The sequence below is a fragment of the Enhydra lutris genome, unplaced genomic scaffold (assembly GCF_002288905.1).
Source record: "Enhydra lutris kenyoni isolate GAN:26980312 unplaced genomic scaffold, ASM228890v2 scaffoldscaffold14, whole genome shotgun sequence".
Classification (NCBI taxonomy): Eukaryota; Metazoa; Chordata; class Mammalia; order Carnivora; family Mustelidae; genus Enhydra; species Enhydra lutris.
Genome location: NW_019154098.1, coordinates 50,516,445 through 50,532,008, shown reverse-complemented (window position 1 = coordinate 50,532,008; position 15,564 = coordinate 50,516,445). Strand labels below are relative to the sequence as shown.

At 34.1% G+C, this 15,564-nt stretch overlaps 1 protein-coding gene across 1 annotated transcript in view; it reads left to right on the top strand.

Moving 5' to 3' along the window:
• The window catches only part of LOC111146657 (leucine rich repeat and coiled-coil centrosomal protein 1), a 36,236-nt gene that overhangs the window by 16,825 nt on the left and 3,847 nt on the right, over positions 1–15,564 (top strand). Inside the window, 11 exon segments of the mRNA XM_022502302.1 lie at positions 160–356; positions 607–754; positions 1,922–2,070; positions 5,790–5,994; positions 6,688–6,827; positions 8,526–8,727; positions 9,119–9,304; positions 10,077–10,251; positions 11,154–11,317; positions 14,671–14,879; positions 14,970–15,107. Coding sequence (XP_022358010.1) covers positions 160–356; positions 607–754; positions 1,922–2,070; positions 5,790–5,994; positions 6,688–6,827; positions 8,526–8,727; positions 9,119–9,304; positions 10,077–10,251; positions 11,154–11,317; positions 14,671–14,879; positions 14,970–15,107 — 1,913 coding nt within the window.

Sequence of the window (15,564 nt, the reverse complement as noted above, 5' to 3'; positions counted from 1 at the left end):
GTGCATACCAGAAGCTAAAGTCCCTGTCTTTAATTCTGAACGTACCTAGTTTACAAAACTTTAATCTTATAAAAAGTCATAATGTCCTGGAAATTTCACATTTAAATCTTTTATACTCTGCTGAACTTTTAACAAACTTTGTTGGTTTTTTTATTCTAGACTTCTGATTCTTTAGTAGATAATGTTCCTGAGAAAGATCTCAGACCAAAAAGAGATACAGATATGACTTCTGAAAGTGACTATGGCAACAGAAAAGAATGTAATAGAAGAATTCCTCGAAGATCAAAAATCCCGTATCATTCCAAAACTATTCAGACTATTAAGCACCACAGTAAAAACAACAACCCTTTTATGAGGTAACTGTTTTAGTCTTAGAAATTCAAATGAGGCACACAGACAGAAGTTAATACTGTTGGCTTATTCCTTTAAGCTTTTTCAGAGTGATATTACTTTTCTAATGTCAGAGATTTGATTGGTTCGGTATATTTATATAAATTTATACAAAAGGATCTCTTACACTGATAGACTGTCATTACCTAAGTTGTGCAAACTATTATAAATACTGTACATTTCTTTGGGTTATTACCTATGTTTTATTCTTTGCAGCTGTAATCGTAAAATGAAACCACCTTTCTTTAAAGATTTATATATAAGATCATCTTTAGCAAATTGTAATATGTTAGAAGAAGCAGAAGAACGGAAGACTGAAATCATTAAAGTAGACAACAGTAGCTCAGAAGATACCACTTACCGGGTATGATATGAGAGATTGAGTGGGCATCTGGGTAGCTCAGTTAAGTGTCTGACTCTTGATCTCAGCTCAGGTCTTGATTTCTCTACTTAAAAAAAGAGAGAGATTAAGAAAAAATGAATGTGAATAGTCTTAGTTTTAAATATGAAATTAGTCCCAGTAAAATAATACATGTTTTTATGAGCAAAAAATATTGAATATAATTTTACTGGGGAGATGGATTGGGTCATTTTTCCTTTCCTGACTTCTAGATTTTGTGTATTTTTGTAATTTGTAAAGGAATGGAAATTAGACATTTATCTAAGGTCAGATCTTAGTGAAGTCATTTGTGATAGGTTTGTGGAGGCAAAAAACAGATCAAAATTTTCAAGTTCTTATTTCTTAAAACAGTGGTTCCAAACTTTGGGGTCTCAGACCCTCAGATCCATAGCTAAGAAGATTTACGGGTCTTCTCAGAGAAACTTTATGCACATTCAAAAAATGTGTTTAATTTGAAGGTTTTCATGACTCTGCTGAAGTCTGGTTTTGAAAGCATGGATCCCAGATTAAGAGGCCTTAAAGAAGGGTACCTGGCTGGCTCAGTTGGAAGAGCATGAGGCCCTTGATCTCAGGATTGTGAGTTCAGGCCCCCACGTTTGGCGGAGAGCTTACTTTAAAAAGAGAAACAAAACCAAGAAAAAAAATCAGGCCTTCAGGAATTTAAATATTCCTCAGTATTTGCCTTAATAATTCTCATGTTGTTACGAATTTTTAGTACACAGATTTTTATTTTTCTAATATTAACTTGCTTTTGTTTTACTTATGAAGTGCTAGTTACACTTTCGATTATAATATGCACTGTTCTTCCAGTAGTATAATTGCTTTTTTAACAATTTCAAACCTTCCATGCCATTGCTTTCCTCCCCCTGTTCTCAAGTAAAGTGCCTTTAATGCTTGAAAATAATAATTATCATTAGGACAAAAGTAATAGCAGCTAGCATTTATTGAATGACTATTATGTACCACACACTGTTCTGCACAGTTCTGTATACTTTACTTCCACTAATTTAATTCTAACCACAGCCCTTTGAATTAGATAACTATTATTCTTATATTATAAATAAGAAAACTGAAGCAGTGAGAGGTTAGGTAACTTTTGCAGGTTCATATAACACTATTGTTTTCTTTCAGACACTTATTGAACAACTAGAGCAAGAGAGAGAGAAGAGATGGAAAGCTGAACAAGCTGAAAAGAAACTTATGGATTATATTGCTGAACTACACAAACATGCAAATGAAAAAAAAGATATTCATAGCCTGGCTGTACTCACCACAGATAGGTAAGGGGAAAATCTGTAAACTGAAAGACCTCTCCTACTGCAAAGAATACTAAACCTGGAACTGGAATACTTTAGTTTACAGTAGGTGTAGTAAGATCAAAAACAATGTATGTGGTTTTAGTTTGTTTTGAACTAATTTTAAAGATTTAATGCTTTTTTGTTATGTAAATGGAGGATTCAGGGTACACTTACTTACGCCTTCAAGCTGGGAAGTGTTAGATTGATAAATAAGTATAATAAATGAAGAAGAGCAAAAAACTAAAATAGGGATTGGCATTTTTTTTTCTGTAAAGTGTTGGTTTCTATAAAGAAATAGGGATTAGGAAACTTTCAGCTTCGTGAGTCATATTTGGTCTCTCTTGCATATTTTTTTCTACAGTGGGCTCTGATACCAGATAACCCTGGTGTCTCTGCTTTTCTATCTTCTCCATTCCATTGCCCATTTTATCTGTTTTTTTTCTGTATATATTCTCTAATACAGTTTTGTCTTATTCCATTCTCTGGAAATACCAGTTTTCTGAAATTACACTAACTTTTATCTTCTATTTCCTGCAGATAATTATTTCTAAGGTTATACTTTTCCTCAAAGGGTTATAAGACTTCTCCATAGAGTTCTTGTTGATTTTTATATCTTATTCTTCTTGAATGAGCACTGTGTTTCTAGATTTAGTATTTACCAACAAGTACAGTTTGGGAAGTTGCTTTCTGTTCCATTTCCTGTCTGTCTATACAGTGGATAAATTCCTTTCTGCAATCTTAATAGATTAGTAAGTTCATGTACATAGCCTCTAACCCAGTTCTCAGGTTCTTTTAGGCATTTAACTAGTAAAATTTTATGATACTCATGTGGTATTTTCTATCCCCAGCAGCTATTTTTCTTGTACTTTGTACCTTTGGATTATAAGGAAAATTATAATACCCATCATGAGTTCTATGAGAACCTCTCAATTATGCAAGCTTGTGATGCATTATACTATTACTGGCCCTTCTATACCACCCACCAACTTTCTGCCTTATTTGTTTTAGGAATTGCTATCTTTGATACAAGAAGATACTAGACAGGGGTAATGGAACAAGATGGATAAATTGACAATCTCTGACTACCTCAGAAAAACAGCACTCTCGTTGCCATTAGGTACCTAAGTAGCTAATAGAGTGGGATGGTAGATTTATAGAGCTTCTGTGACCTTGAATCATAAAAGAGAGAGAATTTATCTTCCTTCCCCCCCACAGAAAGATATGGTTTTATGAGGCTAAGCCCAAGTGTTCTAGTTGTTTTTCTTTTAATTTAGTTTTGATTGCCTTATAATTGAAATTTTTTCCAGACTTTGACATGTTTTTTCTTGTTTTTAATTTTATGTATATGAATTTTTGCTTTATTCTGTATTGTAGGTATCTTTTAGTGGTATATTTGAGGAAGCAGTGTCTGGGGCTGCTAGCCAGATTCCATTTAAATCGAAATTTGGGCACACTTCATCTTTATCCTTCCTTAACCTTTCCATTGTTGTCCATGTTTACCATGTTACATATAGATTATTTTCTTGAAAATCCAGCATCAATCTTTTCTGATTCTGCTTTTATTTATACCTCAGATGCTTGTTTGGCATTAGATCCTCACACATTTTTGTATTTTCTTACATAACTTGGTAGGAATTCTGCATTCCTTATCCGTAATACAGAGCCTATCATTTAGGTGCCATGCTGTGAGTATACATTGTTTCAAAAACCGAATCTTCTTATTGTGCTTTTTAATACCTAATCTATAAGCTCCCAAATCTTTATCATCCAAACCTCCTTGATGAACAAATCTTTTTTTTTTTTTTTTAAGATTTTATTTATTTGCTTCTCAGAAAGAGAGACCACAAACAGGGGAAGCAGTAGGCAGAGGGAGAAGGAGGCTCCATGCTGAGCAAGGAGCCCAATATGTGACTTGATCCAAGGACCCTGGGATCATGACCCAAGCTGAAGGCAGATGCTTAACCAACTGAGCCACCCAGGCATCCCCTTGATGAGCAAATCTTACCAGCTAATAACCTACTAGAAATGCCTTGTGTACATTGCTCATAAGTGTCTTAAATCAATATGTCCATACTGTACTTATCTTGCTCCTTATTTATATTCTCTGTCCTAATAAATATTGTCCCATCCAGTCAGCCACCAAAGCTAGCAATTCAGGAATCTTTTTTTTTTCCTTTCTTGTTCTATCCCACAACCAGTTGGTATTGCTGTCTTTTTTATTCTGTTTGTTAAAAGAGGTTGAACTATCTTTTACTGTCACTTTAGTTTAGTCCTGTATCTCTTGCTTAGAGGATTGCTTTAATTCTAGTGATCTGTAGTCACTCTGTTCCCACCCACCATCTAGTCCACAGAATAAAGTCCAATACTCTTCATATAGTATACTAAACTGGAGTTGAGAGAGTGAACAAAGGAAGACCAGTTTGGAGACTACTCTCAAAGGCAAGAGGAGAGATAATTAGAATAAGAATTAGAGAAATGGCTAGTATAGAAGCTGATGGATATATCGACTTTTTAAAATTACGGCTTTGGAATTACAGCAGATACATATAGGAATGGCTACCTAGCTTAGTATTTTTTCATGAGGCTGTCTTTGCTATTTGTTGTCCCATTTCCAAATGCTAGACTTGAATTCTATTATCATTCGCCTCCCTGCCTATAATATTGGTCTAGAGATGAACACCTAGGGGTACCTGGGTTGCTCATTCATTAAGCAACTGCGTTTGGCTCTTTAAGCATCTGCCTTCAGCCCAGGTTCCTGGGATCAAGCCCCGCATCAGGCTCCCTGGTCAGCAGGAAGCCTGCTTCTCCCTCTCCCATTCCCCCTGCTTGTGTTCCCTCTCTTGCTGTGTGTGTCTCCCTCTCTTCTGTCAAATAAATAAATAAAATCTTAAAAAAAAAAAAAAATGAACATCTGACCCAGGCTGGGTAAACATAATGCCTTAGTCCTCAGAGGTTTTAAAATGTGAGCCCAGGGGCGCCTGGGTGGCTCAGTGGGTTAAAGCCTCTGCCTTCGGCTCAGGTCATGATCCCAGGGTCCTGGGATCGAGCCCTGCATCAGGCTCTCTGCTCAGCGGGGAGCCTGCTTCCTCCTCTTTCTCTGCCTGCCTCTCTGCCTCCTTGTGATTTCTGTCTGTCAAATAAATAAATAAATCTTAAAAAAAAAAAAAAAAGAATGTGAGCCCAGGGATATTTGTAGCTTTTTCCTTCTCTCCTTCATACTTTACAAGGAGCCCTACTATAGGAGAAATGGAAACCAGCTTGTAGAGAATCACAAGATGAGAATCCTTATGCTCTTCATGGCTTCAGTGGTCCCTCATGGTTTCAGTGGTCCCTCAGAATCATCCCCCCCGTCCTCTGAATTGGTTATGTAGGTCAATAAATTCTCACTTTTAATTTCAGTAGTTAAGAGTTTTCGGTTGTAATCAAAGGGCTTAACTGATAGAAAGCTAAAATCCATATTTTGTGTCTGGGGAAGATATAGGGAAGTCAAAGTTGACTTTCAGTCATCTATATATCATTTCTCTCTTACAGCTTTATAACTCTATCCATGTCTGTTCCCTCTCCTAGGTGTTGGACTCCTTGAAGGCACAGGCTTTATCTTAATCCATCTTCTTTGCTCTTAAGCCCTTTAATATTAACTACATTTTTATCCTTTTGTATGTATAATACATACTTAAAGTCACATTTGATTTCTCCTTTAGGCTAAGGGAAATTATTTTTAAAGAGAGAAATTCCAAAATACAGCTCGAAGTTATGGTTCACAAACTTCAAAATGAAATTAAAAAACTAACTATTGAGTTAATTAAAGCAAGAGATCAACAAGAGGATCACATTAGACACTTAAGAACTCTGGAAAAAGCATTAGAAAAAATGGAGAGACAAAAAGGGCAACAGCAAGTGGCACAGGTACTTCTCCCTTTTAATCTATTAGTCATATGAGTTAACACAAATTCATAGTTGTATCTTGAAACAAGTTATATTGTTACAGAGTAAACTTAAAAGATTAGTATATATGCAAAAATTAATGTAAACATAACAATTCCTGTGGATTTTTTTTTCTTTTTGAAGATTTTATTTTTGAGTGGTCTGTACATCCAACATGGGGCTCAAATTTACAACCCTAGAATCAAGAGTCGCGTGCTGTATGTACCAACTGAGCCAGCCAGGACCGACAGACGCACACACACCATGCCGCCTCCTACCCACCCCTCCACCTCCCCGCTTGGAATTATTTCTGACTAGCCCTCACAAAGCAATTATAAGAATAGTTGGTGGAAATAGTGTGGGTTGTTAGGCTTATATTCTGAGAGCCAGGTTTTAAAAGTCTTTGGGGAGCCTGAAGATTGCATTTTCATACTTTCCGAATGAAAATTATTGAGATCTATGATGTAATTAAGCTATAGATAATGCTAGTGTATTTGATGCTTCTAAGGCTATACTTTATGTGACCGTAACATCATTAATTTAATGAATTTTCAAAATCAGCTTAGTCACCAGTTCCTATTATTGAAAAGGCACTTTTCTTTGGAGAACTGGCATTAAAATAGAAGAAGCAGAGAGAGTATTATCTAAATACTGTAATGGTGTATATTTACTTAGATGCGACTAATCCAAGAGGTGGAGCTCAAAGCTGCCGCAGCTGATACCGAAATAAACTTACTTAGAACTTCTCTTCATCAAGAAAAGGAACAAGTACAGCAACTTCATGAACTTCTTGCATTGAAAGAACAAGAACATAGGTAAATGAAAAATATATCAGGAAAATGATGACTTTTTTTTTTAAGATCTTATTTTTATTTATTAGAGAGAGAGAGAGTGTGTGTGTGTATCTGCATGCAAAAGCACCTAAGTAGGGGGAGGGGCAGAGAGAGAAGCAGACTCCCCACTAAGCAGGGAGCCAGAGGTGGGACTCAGTCCCAGGACCCTGGGATCATGACTTGAGCCGAAGGCAGATGCTTAACTGACTGAGCCATCCAGGCACCCCAAGTAATGACATTTAAAAATAGAAAAAGAAAAGTTTCTTGGTCCCTCCCTACCCTACTCCCTTACCTAAAACTAGACTGATTGATCAGTGGTGAAATCTAACAACTGGTTTGTGAAAAATAACATGTTTATGTATGCATTAAAATCAGTATTACATTAAGAACTAGTAGCTTAAAAACAAGTATGTGGCTTTATGGAGGTAAGAGCTTATAACAATGAAGCTTATTTTGTATTTTTCCAAACACAACCAAAAGTTGGTCATTGTAATACAGAGAAAACTGTTCTAATTGACCTTCAAGTAACTGCCTATTAAATTAATTAGTAGTCTTTTTTCCTCTAAAGTGCAGGAGTCAACGAACTTTTTCTGTGAAGGGCCAGATTAAAAAGTCTGAAAAATATTTCAGACTTTTCAGGCCATACCAAACTATATTTGTGTAGTAAAACAAGTAGCCATCGGGAATATGTAAATGAATGGGCATGGCTGTGTTCCAATAAAAGTTTATTTCCCAAAAAAGAGTCTCAGGTCAGATTTGGTCCATTAGTTGTAGTGTGCCGGCCCTGTTCTGTGGAATCCACAATAATTTGAATACTTGCAGCTGGTTATCTACGCTTACTGCCCTACCAGTGAACTGTGTATTTGCCATGGGTTAATTCTGTTTGTTCCCAAACCTGTTTTGTTTTTGACCTTACATAAATGAGATTTTTAATGTATAAATTAAATTTTGATGTGCTGGGGAAAATTGTCATCATATGCAGGGGCAGAACGACTATAAAAGATTGGGGGAGATAATTGTAAAAATCTAAAATTTTGCACTTAGTTTCCTTTAGAAATATCTTTTAACTTTTTGTCCTAGTTTAAAAAAATATAAACTAGAAATAATGGATTTTGTATTATGGGTTTGACTTACTCAGGAAAAATAGTGGAGAACTCTAAAGAATGAACTCACATTTAAATTTAAAAAAAACAAAAGCAAAAACCTTACCCTGTGTATCAGAAGATTGGTAAATAATTTCACACTTCAACTGATTTTTTTTTTTCTGTTAACCAACCACCAGTAATGGTCAGACTGTATTAGTTGTATGTCAAAGATTCAGCCAAAGTAGAGGATATAGTGCAGGAGAACTTCACCTCTCCAAATGCACCTAAAGAATTTTAGAAGTCATATAATGACTCTGGACTATCTCAGTGTAGAAATGGCACACTCCTTTTATCCCCATCACCGCTGAATATACAATCAAATAATACTCATATCTCCTTCCTCTACTATCCTGTGCCAGTTTCTCTGCTCCAAAGTGAGGAACTGATTTTAAATTAACAATAGAAAAAAATAGTAATAAATAAATTAACAATAGAGAATATAGACTATATTCACAACTATTTAAAAACCTTGAAAGTTTTTCTTTGTTTTCAGGTGAATAAGTATCCTGTGATTTTTATTTGTTTTGCATTCCAGGAAAGAACTTGAAACAAGGGAGTTTTTCAGTGATGCTGAGTTCCAGGAAGCCTTAGCTAAAGAAGTAGCTAAAGAAGAAAGAAAGCATGAGCAGGATATAAAAGAATACCAAGAAAAAATTGATACATTAAACCAACAATATATGGATTTAGAAAATGAATTCCGTATTGCTCTAACTGTTGAAGCCAGAAGATTTCAAGATGTAAGAACTGGAATCTAGCTTTTTATTGAAAACAGAAACAGCAAGATATGGTTGGATGAGATATTTTAGAATTCTAGCTCTATTTACACATTAGTTTATGATTTTAAGCAAATTACTTAAAATTATTAGCACCTTAGTTTCTTCACATAAATAATAGCTACTCTTCAGTGCTGTTGCAAAAACTAAGTGAGATTATAAATGGTTAAGTAAAGAGAGCACTAGAATAGGAATTGGGCAGCCTGAATTCTTCTATAACTATAGAGCAGGGATTGGCAAACTAAAGCCCAGGACCTATTTTTGTAAATAAAGTTTTATTAGAACACAGCCATAGAAACAGATAGTTTCTATTTATTTGGAGAACTGCTATTTATAATGCAATTTTGAAATATAGGTTAAAGATGGTTTTGAAAATGTTGCAACTGAGTTAGCAAAGAGCAAGCATGCTCTTGTTTGGGCCCAACGAAAAGAAAATGAATCTTCCTCTTTAATTAAAGATCTGACCTGTATGGTGAAGGAGCAAAAAACAAAACTTGCAGAAGTTTCGAAATTAAAACAGGAAACAGCAGCAAATTTACAGGTAAAACACTGTAACATTTTATTTCCTTTTTAATTTTTTATTTCATAGTCTCAATTTAATTTTTATTTATAATAATTTTAGAAAGTAATACGATTATAAGCTTTTAAATAATGCTAATTATATTTATTTGAGGTGTATGAGAAAAGTAATAGAAGTAGATTAAACCATGATTTCACAGATGGTATTGCTTACACTAAAATAATATTTAAGTAAAATAAGTGAATTTAAGAAATGTCCTAGGTAAATAGGTGCCAGTATAGTGATACAGCAAAAATTATGATGGTGATACTCAGATGGTATCCTGAGTTTGGAAACACCATGCGAATTGCTGATAATTTTGTGGTGATAGTAGTGGTTTTTAGATATACCTAGCTGTAATAATTTTTATGTTTTAGTGCTGTTTTCTCAATTTCAAACATTAGTGGTATTTTGCCCAAGAGAACTTAATTCCTAAAAGTGTCCTTTAGATTATTGATATAAATGCTGGTGAAAATTTTTGAGTATTCCATGCATGGTTACTCTTTTAACTGATACTAAAATAAAATTCAGGGTTTTTAAAGGGATAAGCTCTTAAATTTTAACTTTATTTCATGACCTATAATTGTTTTTAGTAAAATTAAAACTTTTTCTGATGCAAAATGTAGGAGCATTTACTATATATCTGCTTAAATAACATCTTTTCTCATAAAATGCAAAAAGTAAAAAATAAGCACTTAAATGTAATAATTACTTTGCTTTTTTTCCCCCCCTCAATGTTTCTGGGGATGTACAGAATCAAATCAACACCCTTGAAATCTTGATTGAAGATGACAAGCAGAAGAGTATTCAAATAGAACTTCTCAAGCATGAAAAAGTCCAGCTTATTTCTGAGCTAGCCGCCAAGGAATCACTAATTTATGGTTTAAGGACAGAAAGAAAAGTATGGGGACATGAGTTGGCACAACAGGGTAAAATTTTCAGATTTTCAAAGTGAAAATAGCCCATTCTTCTAAACCAGCAGATCTGAGTATTGAGAAAAGGAAGGGCTTATTAACTCTGCCTAAGACACACCAAAAAAGAAAGTGACACTTTATATGGAAGGATAAGTAGACATTTGCCAGCCAAACCACCAAATGGAATGTCTCCTAAGATGCCAGTTTATTACACTAGTTAGGAAGTTACAGCTCTCATTTTGTTGTTGTTGTTGTTGTTGGTTTACTTCCCAATATAATTTGGTTACTTTTCTGGACAGGTATACCTTTACAGTGCTACAGCTAACTAAGTCACTGAAATAATTCTTTCTTAGTGCTTTTAAATTATTTGTATAGTGTGCAGTATTCAGTTTTTTTCTAAAAATGTTGGTAACACTTACTGTGTTATGAATGGAAAAATGTGAGATAGTGTATGAATGAAAACCACCTTAGGTTTAGGTAAGTTTACTCTTAGTCTCCTTTCTTTTCCTGTCACTATAAAGCAAGAGCTAGACACTATTATTCGGCATTTGTAGATGGACAACTTTACAAATTACAAATAGGTAGATGTTGGTTTTGATGGAGAATTGCTCATTTGTCCATTCCATATAAGAATCTTGAATATGATTTTTTTGTTTGAATGCCAAAACTTGACCAATTAAATATTACATGGCTGAGTTACTTGTTCTTGATTTGTAGTTTTAGGTTTTCCAAATAGCCACAGGTGTTTAAAAGACCTTTTGGTTGTCTTCCCCTTTCCTTTCTATTATACTTTATATATTTTGGGGTTTTTTTACAGTTTTTATTTACCGTATTACACATTGTTAGATTAGATGCTCATAAAATACAAGTCTTCCAAGGTCTCTTAAAGTTTGTTACTGATGATGTTTATTTCTCAGGATCAACTCTAGCCTTAGATCGTGGGAAATTAGAGGCTCAGATTGAAAGCTTATATAGAGAGAATGAGTCTCTGAGAAAGGCAAATGAATGTGATAATGACGCATTAAGAATTAAGTGCAAAATCATAGAAGACCAAACCGAAACCATTACGAAATTAAAAACCGTAAGTTTGATACTTTATTTTGGGAAAAGAACATGTGGCAGATTTATAAATTAGTGAGTCAAATTATCAAATAAATATCTCAATGAATCCAAACCGTTGTTTAATTTGGACAGATTGTCATGTGTTTCCTTGTATGATATATGTCCTTTGCCTTTAAAAAGGACTGTATGGCTTTTATTTATTAATTTTAAATTACTTTTACCTCAAAATTTTATGGGATGATGTTATTATGGCCTGTGAAATAACTAGAATTAGTGTCAATAAAGGGTTGGGAATCTTAAGAAAATTCATGTTTTATATCTTCAAAATATCCTTTAAGAGCATTGTTTAGGATGTTCCAGTATTGCTAAATCACATCTCAGAATTATGACAAAACGAACTATTCTATATTTAAAAATATAAATTGTTTGTAAAAGATGTTTCCCAGGGGAGACCATGTTTTTACCCTCTTCTTCAATATTACCTTTCTTAAGAGAGATACTAACAGGATTTCTTATCTTGAGCACTGAATCAAATTTTGATCTCCAAAATTTTCTTCAAGAGATTGTCTCTTAAAGTATAAAAATGGAGAAAAGAGTTAAGAATCTTCTAAATGAGATTATCACCCATTAAAGAACTCATTCTTCAGAGTGGCTATAACTGCCTAAGATTTCTTTTTCTTTTTCTTGGTCATTTTTTAAAAAATTCCTTGGGAACTTTATCAAGTACAGAAAATCAAGATTTATCACCATGTTGCTATATCCATAGTTAGATTTAGGCTATGAATGCCTGAACTATACCACCCTAAACAATTACATCGGTATTCCCTCCATGGAAATTTATTTACAGTGTATCCAAAAATTCAAATATATATGTCATATATGCCAAGCAGTAGGGAAAAATCACTGAAATTTTTTAGCAGTAAACCTTTTTTCTTGTTTTAAAAATCTAGCCAAGCATATTTTCCTTTGAGTTAAGCTAAATACGAAACACAGAGACTCGTGATTTGCTTTTAAATTTCACAAGGTAAAACAGATGATGCTCTGGGTATAATACATTGTTACTGACAAAGCTACTTCCATGGAAGACTGCTGCCTTATTGTCAATCTCTGAGCAGGAAGGAAATGACTAGTCATGAATGATAACAATTGATCTGAAACACAGAAGAGTTTTGATTTTAGGTTTTTGGTTTTTTTTTTTTAAAAAGTTCAGCCCGTCATTTTTTTCCCCACAATTTACTACATTTATTCTAAACAACATTGCATCAGCCTCAAAGATAAGAGTATTAATGGTGCCTTCCCACTAATCATACAGCATAGAGCGACAGTTTGGCCTAATTTCTTTCAGCAGCAAATTCATCATCGCTAATACCTAAAATGGATAATGACCTTAATTCATTGTTAAATTAGAATTGTTCATAAAATAGAAATTCTCTGGGTCTTTTAAAGTTTGTTATTGATAATATTGTTTCTCAGACTTGTTTCTAGCCCCAAATCATAGGAAACCAAGGATTCAGATTGAAAGTTTATGTAGAAAGACAAGTCTGCAAAACAAAGTCTGACAAAACAGACAAAACAAGTCTGCAAGAAGCAAATGAACATGATAAAGATGTTTGATGTTTTCAGTTTGGGGTTTGATAATTTAAATAGATTCTGTAGTTAGCTTCTGATTATGGAAATCAGAAGCAGAAATTTTTTTAAATTCTTTTTCCTCCTCATATATTATTTTGGTATTTTTCAATATATATGGCTTACAGTACTCTCTAATGATGCAATGTTTATTCTTTTTTATTAATAGGATTATTTCATAAGACTCTTCTGCTCATTAGGTGTTTCAGAGAGTCACAGGGAGAAAATAAACAATTCATGACTTTTATGAAGATGTTGGTCAAGACTACAAGACTACCCGACATCTTCACTTAGAGTTTTTAGATATGTAACACACTGAGGAATTAAACCACCTCCTTCTAATACGTATGAATACATACTTAAGTTACCCTTTTCCAGTATTTGTTTGTTTGCCTCCATCTTCCCAGAAGGAAAAAGGGCAAGGTGGGCCAGAGGAAACGGGGTTAAAAACTACCCTGTTTCAGAACTACCAATTTCATCTTTTTCTCACTCACAGAGACTAGTATCAGTAGACGGTATATAACAGAGCTATCCCAGACATCCAGGCATGCCCACATAAAGCAAATAAATGTTCACTGGAGTAAATAACTTATATGAGGCCTAGTACCTGCACACTTCTAGCAGTACCTATGGTGGTTTTGATCTTTCATTATCGTCTGATTTTTAGTATGTAAATACAGGATAAAGTCTGGCTCATGGCATAGAAGATAGAATAAAAAATGTTTTGAGAGGTATAAAACCTGTTTTTTTTTTGTTTGTTTTTTAGATTTTATTTATTTGGCACATAGAAAGAGAAATCACAAGTAGGCAGAGAGGGGGAGAAGCAGGCTCTCTGCTGAGCAGAGAGCCCAATGCAGGACTCGATCCAAGGACCCTGGGATCTTGACCTGAGCCAAAGGCAGAGGCTTATTAAACCACTGAGCCACCCAAGCGCCCATAAAACCTGTTTTTAATGTGGCATTTTAATAGTGATAAAACTGTACTTTATTTTGAAGTAAAGTATTTGCTCATCCTGATGCAGAAAACACTTCTGTTTAGCACAGTAGAAATAGCAGTTTAATTTGTGCCATGACATATACTGTGAATATCAGTCTTTGCTGTATCAGTCATCCACTCAAGAGTTTTTTTCTGTTTCTGTCATGAAATCTTTTCAAATGTGAAATTGTGGTAATTGAAATTTTTATTGTGCTGCTTTCTTTTCCTTCTCTCTCTCTTTGATTGATAATTGCCTAATTTACTGAAATAAAAAATGTGAAAGGAATAAAAATTTTTATTTTTCTTAATAACACTTAAAGTAGTAATGATGTTTCTTACTGATAATGATTTAAAAACGTCCTGAGGGGCACCTGGGTGGCTCAGTGGGTTAAGCATCTGCCTTAAGCGTATGTCCTATAAATCTCTTCAAAAACACTCAATAAACATTCAATTTATTTATTTTTTTTTAAGATTTTATTTACTTAGTAGAGAAAGAAAGAGCACAGGCAGGGGGAAGGGGCAGAGGCAGAAGGAGAAGCAGGCTCCCCGCTGAGCAGGGAATCCCAACACAGGGCTTGATCCCAGAATCCCAGGACCCCTGGTATTGTGACCTGAGCTGAAGGGGGATGCATTCATTGAGCCACCCAGGTGTCTCTTAATTTATTTTTTTAATTTGTAGTTTTGAGAAGAATTTTAAACCATATCTAATTAATTACAAAGTGAGACATTTAGGGTTAATAAAAGTAAAGTGCTGATTTTTTTTTCTTCAAGTGTGTACAAGAAAGAGAAGAACAAATCAAAATATTACAAGAAAAGATCACTGAAATACAAAGATGTACTCAAGAACAACTTGATGAGAAATCTTCACAACTGGATGACATAATTGAAAAACTGGAAAGACACAATGAAAGAAAAGAAAAACTAAAACAACAGTTGAAAGTAAAGGAATTAGAACTTGAAGAAATTAGAAAAGCTTACAGGTATCTGGTATTTCCTGTTGAGAAATAAAATGTAGCTAAATAATTTCATATAACCAGTTTTATTTTTTAAATTGTTTCTTTTTGTATTAGTACACTTAATCAGAAATGGCATGATAAAGGAGAGCTTCTAAGTCATCTTGAAATGCAAGTAAAAGAAGTGAAAGAAAAATTTGAAAACAAGGAAAGGAAACTTAAAGCAGAAAGAGACAAAAGTGTTGAACTACAAAAGTAAGCACTGAGTCCTAGAGTATGTGGGAGATCTTTAAACATAAACACTGAATTGGAATGGGTGAGATAATGTAAAAAGAAGGACAGAGGAAAGGGTTAAACATGTGTTGGACTTAGTTATTTGCCAAGTACTTTACTTCCATTCTATCTATAAAATGTAGATAATAGTTCCTACCTCAAATGTTTGATGTGAGGTTTAAATTTTGTGTATATGTATATTTATGTGTATATATATATATGGCTTATATGAGTTAATTAGTACTTAGTGCCTGACACACAGTAATTGCTGTGGAAAAATATTATATTCTATAGAAAGTTTTAATTGATAATACAGTTACGTGTACCTATTCCTCTTTGCTTTCAACTGTGCTAATTCAAGGACCTTGGCTTGAAACCTATTGTAATTTTCTCTCTTGCCTGTCACAATTTGGAGTATTTTCAATCCTAAAAGAAATAG